Here is a 6,000-nt window from a genome sequence, read left to right on the forward strand (position 1 = left end):
ACCTCTTCCCATCCTTCCCAAAGCAGCACAACAACAAAACAGCTTGGAAACCCTGTCACCGCTTGCTGGCTCCTTAGGGGACCCACTGCACCCCAGGCCAGCACGGGACTGCAGAGCTACTCCAGCCAAGTACAAAAAGCATCAGCACAGGTGTGCCAGGCACAGCTCACAAGTACAGAAAGTTAAAGCTCAGGAAGTGTTTGGGAACTGTATACAGCTTCACTCATCTTTAATTTAATACTCTGTCTTAGCCCTGCAGATGCTGTATTGTCCCTGCACACCACTCCACATAGTTTGCAGGAAACACTGCCACCCCACTTTTTCCCTCTATCCTAAACAAAGAATGATGGAACATCAGAGAGAGGTATTTTGAACAAGTACAGTGGTAAAAGGTTGCTTCCCAAAGCTGCCAAGAAGCCACAGCTCCCACCCCCACGCTGGCTTGTAGAGGCGCTGCAGGTTGTTACAGTGAAAATTCAAATATTGAGTATTATGTCTGAAGCAGCAGGTATGTTGCATTCTCGCGATTAGCTGCGTCTTTAAATGCCACAGACATGCTGCAGTCCAAAAAGCTGCATTCCTTTCAACCTGCGGTCAGCCATCAGTTCCTTAGGTAGCAATAGTTTTAGAGGCTCTTCCAGAAATGTTCGTCTGGAGAGCAGTTTGCAACTGATGTAGGTGCAATGCAGCATCCTGCCACTTTGAGCACAAACACTTCTGGGGGTGCATCTAAAACATCCTCTTCCTTAGCTCTGTCCTATTTTTGCTCTGTTGCAAAGCACAACTGGCAAAACAATCCATAGCATCAAACTTCACAGAAGTTATCCTCAAAAAAGAGAGGGCAAGATTAATCAGTAATTTTTAGAAGACTTGAGCAAATATTACCAAGCAGCTCTGGTATTTTGAGTTCCTACTAGCAAAAGACCAACGCTGAAGAAAATATTTTAAGATCAACATCTTGCAGCTGTATTTTCTTCTCTCATAGCAAAAAGCTTAAATCAAGGTCTTGCAGCACAGGAAATAATCACAGGAGGAGACAAATGCAGTGTTTCAACTTAGATCATTGCAACAGTTAATTGAGCATTTTGAGACAGCAAGCAATTTAACCAAGTAAATTTTCACCTAATTAAGCAGCAAATGAGATGCAGTCCACAGGAGCCGCACATTTAATTGTGTCAGCAATTATATTATAAAGGACTTTATGCACATGTATGTGCCTATACATATTGTTATATACTTACCGTACAGCAAGGCATGGGTGTTACGTCGGTCTCGAAACAATTGCTTTAGAGCCTCAGGCAGAGCAACCTTCCTCTCACTCTCATCTCGGGCAAGTCAGTGTTTCTGGAAGGTGGCCAGGCAAGATCAGATTCATCAGCCAATAAAATTGTCTAAAGCTGCCGTTCCACAGGAGACCGCTCCTCCGTCTGCAGACTCAGGAGCAGCCAATAAAGAAGAAAATCAGCGTCAGGGTGCGGGTGAGCATTTTGCCCCATACTAAGGGTGTGCTCACCAAAAAGCCAGCTTCGCTCTGCCTGTGCTGATATACACTGTCATCCTGCATGAAAAACAACTTGCACTTGACTTGCCTGGCTAAAATAGAAGCACAGCTATTTGGAACACTGGCAAGGGTAAAGACATCAGTCAGTCGAGCAGGTGCCTGATGAGCTGGGAAGCAGTACAGCGACACCCGGAGCCGTGAATTCATGCTATGAGCGGGGGCAGCATCAGCCTCACTTTGTAGGGGGAGGTGGGAGTTGCTGCTCCAGTAACTGAGCACTAAGCTAAGGACAGAGATGTTGTTTGTGGTGGGCACTGTGGAGAAAAATCTGAAATCTTACCTTTCTTGTGTCTTCTGGAGCTGGACCTGCTGCAGTGACTGTGTGAAGCCATCCCACCTTCAGCTCCGCACATTTGTCCTGGACTTCACTGCCGCTCAGAAGAGCCCTGGATTGCACCCCGCCAGCCTACGTCAGCAGAGACACATCTCGGCATGCAACAAAGCTTCGTGGAGGTGGCTGACGTCCAGGGCATCCCTAGGCCTTGCTTTCACTAGGAAAAACAAGATATATCAGCCTTAGTATGCATTGGCTAAGCTGAAGTAAATCCTAAAGATGACAAGGCGCTTGTTGCATTTGTACTTGTTAGCAGGTCAAAAGCCTTTGGAGGTGTTCCTTCTAAACCAGCACTAGGACAAAGACCAGGCCGGTTTGAAAATATGTATTTTGACAGGAGAGGAACCATTTTGCTATGAAATCCCAGTGGATAAAAAAATACAGGTGACATTCACCTCTGCTAACTTCCCTGAGCTAGAACCTATTTGCACTTTTTTCCATATAAGTTTTGCATCGAGGTGCTTCACCTGCAAAGCCAGCTCCCCACCCGATGTGAGGGTGGCCCAGCAAAGGCCCACATTTCCAGCCATGTTTATTTCAGTCAGCTGACACACGTGAGAAGCACACACCACCCAATCTCCACTAGTGCCATTAAAGACCCTCACCTGCACACACGGAAGAACAAAGCTGTCTGGAGTGCAGGCAGCCCCTCGGAAAGCTATGGCTGCAAAAAGCTATACCACCTCTTGAAATGGGTGGGGTTTCTTAATGAAAAAGCACATGGTAAAGAAAAATGGGTTAGTTTAGAATAGGGTCAGCAAGACTGTCATTAACAATAACCGCTCTTCCCTTTCACGTGCCTTCAATCTCCTGTTTTGCTACAGATATATTTTCACTTATTTATGCAGGTCAGTGCTGCCTGTGCTCTCTTTACACGCTGGTACTACAGCCCTCTGGGGGACCACGAAACAGAGATGTCACCCTCGGAGCTCTGAAGGCCACGTTACATTAGGGGAGCTGGAAAAGAAGCCCCAAAAGCTGCTGTATGCTAAAACCAGGCAGCACAGAGGCATAGCTTAACCGAATTCAACAGCCTGGACTTTGTACTCTGATCTTGGAAAGCTCCATGTGCAAGCATTTATGGTCTGGATTTCCCTTTGATGTTAATTGGCATAGACCCACTCAAATTCACAGAGGCTTTTCTGCCAGCTGTGGGAACGGCTGCTGCCTTTGGAAGGTGAGGGGTTTCACTTTAGGCCCCCGTACTGCTCACTGCCTGCTGCGTGGCACTACCGGGAAGTGAGCACACCTCACCCCGAAGGCAATTACGTGCTGGGTGCTCCCTCAAAGCAAATCCGGGTGCTGCGGGAGAGGCTTATTGAGCACAGCTTAGGAAAAAGGTGTCTTGGCTGCAAACAGAGGTAGGACACGTACCTACTGGAAGCAGGAGTCTTAAGGAAACTAAGGGAAACATGACGAGCAAGCAGGGAGCCCCGTGCCTTCGGGAGCAGGAGAGCACTAAGCCAGCAGCAGGCCCACAATGGTGGTACACAAGAGGAGACCCCCCACAGACTACCACAGCAGCCTGCCTCCAGAGCTGCTAAACTTTTGTACAGCTGACAAAAGAAAATCAGCTGGGCAGGCAGCTGGGAAGGCACCAGAGGTCAACTTAACCTGCAAGTTCTGCACACCGTGCTAGAAATGGAGTAAATAGCTACATTTTCTCCTCCTGTGCATTTGGAGTGTGGTCAGACTTCTAAAACAAAGAATTTGTTTTATCACTCATCACGAACTCCAGCTTCAGTATTTAAATGCTGTAACAGAGAGCATTTTCTAAGCTTCTTTCTACACATATTTGAGGTGGTTTTGGCTCTAATTAATTTGGAACAGGGCAGGGAGTTCAGCAATTTTCCTTTTCTCTCTCACATCCGTGTCCCACTTTACTTTTAAAGTGGTAGGGCCCATCTAAATCAAATCACCAGGAGATGAAGAAAGAAAAATATCTAACTGAATTACAGACCGCTGACAGAGCATTTCATCAGCACAATCACGTGCTCAGTGCTTTTCAGAATTCATAACGTGAGTGGCCATGCAAATCTGCGGTCACTGCCACAGCTGAAGGGGAAAAACCTTACACACATACAGAGACAAAAAGCAGAATTCTGTTCACCCGCTGAATCTGCTCACTGAGGAGTTTCCATAGCATGCTCGTGCTTTGCCTGGCCGCAGCACATTCTTATTCTCTTTAGCACATTTATTCTCAGGACAGCTTTGTGAAGTAGGGCGTTACTTCTGGGAAAGCTACATTACTTACTTGCTACTCTTACTATCAGGAAAGCCCAGGAGCCTGCAGGAAGCCTGTACCAGCCCAAGGAACTGAAACACATCTTTGTAGTTAAAGCTAACACCATTAAAACTGCATCTTGCTTCTCATAACGCAAGATCAAAAGCTGCCTTTCTCTTCCCCATCCCTTCCAGCACATGGATGTGCAGCTGCATCTGTGCATCCCCAAAGAGGGGGCTGTGCAGCCTTAGCCTTTTAGCAGCAGTCTCCTGTTTACGCATATTTTATGGGCCCAAGATTTCCATGGTTTTTACATATATACATACATAAATGTGTGCGTGACCTCAATGTTTAAACAGAACTTCCTGATTTTGGGGGACAGCTATTTTATATGCAACCCCTCACACCTACTTTGAGCACAAGTGGTAGCACAACGGTGTCACTTCCACAGCTTCAACTCTTCTAGCACAGCATGATTATAAAAAGCACGTATAGAAAAAACGGTGAAACAACCAGAGGAACACAGATTACTTTTTTTCTACCTCAATCTAAGCAGTCCCTGATTGAGGGTACTGTTCTGTCACCTCCAGAAGGAGAAATCCATGGGCAGTTCTAAGCAAAGAACTGCAACGTGCACCAGAAAGCATGCATCAGTCCTAAAGCTGAAAAATACAGCCTGTAGAGAGTAACAGAGAAAACTATTTCCCAACGTGTTGTTCACACCTGTGAGAAGATGCCCTCTCTTGGAGCAGGCAGGTCAGGAGGCACCACATCCTTGCTGAAAAGGGGAAGGGAGAGGGCAGAGCATGGAAGGAGAGACAATATCAATGGATGGTGTTTCAGTAAGCCCTTGTGTGAAGGGTGCAGAAGGGGTAGGAAAAGCTCAGTGCTCAACTCCTGGTGGCTTCACACAATCCTGCTCTGGGTGCAGGCCATGATGAGCAAGGATGGTGCCAGCTGTGTCAAAGCTTGACTTTTTGCGCCACAGAGCAGCTGCACAGCTATCTGTAATAAACACCTTCTGTGCGTGTGCTGTCCTGTGATGTATCATGACAAACACCCAGATTGCCCATTAATACAGAAAACAAGACTAAGCAATGCACAAATTTAAAAGAAAAATGTGTTGCTCAGAACTCACTTTGATTCAAATGAAGCAACCTTGCAAGTCTAATACTGCAGCTTTTGGCCTGGAGTATTACTGACAGGAAAACTGAATTCAAACAGAACTGCCTGAGTTTTTGTTTCTACACACCAACACCCTTAAATCAGTTTGATGCTCCAGCACAGAGTCAGTGCCCTCTGGTTGGCAGTCCCGTTACCATCTGTAATGAACGTAACACCTTAAAACGTAAATAATTTATGTTGGAACAGCAAATACAGTCTGAAAGGAAGAAGGTAGTTGTGTAAAGTGGAAGCAGAAAAGGCTAGAGTCCATGTGGGCCTCTCCAACGTGGGCTTTCATGAATTATGAGCATTAATTACCCTGCCTGCCTCACCTGCCACCGAAGCGCACCCCATGAGGCAGGAAGCCCACGGGGAAGCCCAGTACTGCGCAAGGAGGGAGGTCTCCAAGGCAGAGTGCTGTCCTGGGACCCTGCAAATTTATTTTCCAGCTCAGTTCCAGATTTTTGCCCCACCCTTGGCAAAACTCCTAACTGCACCAGGGAGGAAATCTGTATAAATAAATTAACAATTTTAATAAACAGCTGTTCTGGCATAAATACCCTGTCACATCCCATTTTCTGCTTGTAGAAACAAACTTTACCCGTGCTTCCTCTGCTGCACTTGGGCTAATTTATCATGCATTATTCATGTTGCTCTGTATTGGCGTTTAATTATTCACAACTCCCTCCACCCTCACCCCCTTTCTCCCTCCATTTG

At 46.4% G+C, this 6,000-nt stretch overlaps 1 protein-coding gene across 1 annotated transcript in view; it reads right to left on the reverse strand.

Annotated features, from left to right (window-relative positions):
* OSBPL5 (oxysterol binding protein like 5) overlaps positions 1 to 1,484 on the reverse strand; it is a 159,453-nt gene extending 157,969 nt beyond the window's left edge. Inside the window, exon 1 of the mRNA XM_035327360.1 lies at positions 1,242 to 1,484. Within this exon, the coding sequence (XP_035183251.1) occupies positions 1,242 to 1,256 (15 nt within the window). The 5' untranslated portion in view covers positions 1,257 to 1,484. The remainder of the gene's footprint in view (positions 1 to 1,241) is intronic.
* Between the last annotated feature and the right edge of the window lie 4,516 nt (positions 1,485 to 6,000).

Source organism: Oxyura jamaicensis, chromosome 5 (genome assembly GCF_011077185.1).
Source record: "Oxyura jamaicensis isolate SHBP4307 breed ruddy duck chromosome 5, BPBGC_Ojam_1.0, whole genome shotgun sequence".
NCBI classification, from domain to species: domain Eukaryota; kingdom Metazoa; phylum Chordata; class Aves; order Anseriformes; family Anatidae; genus Oxyura; species Oxyura jamaicensis.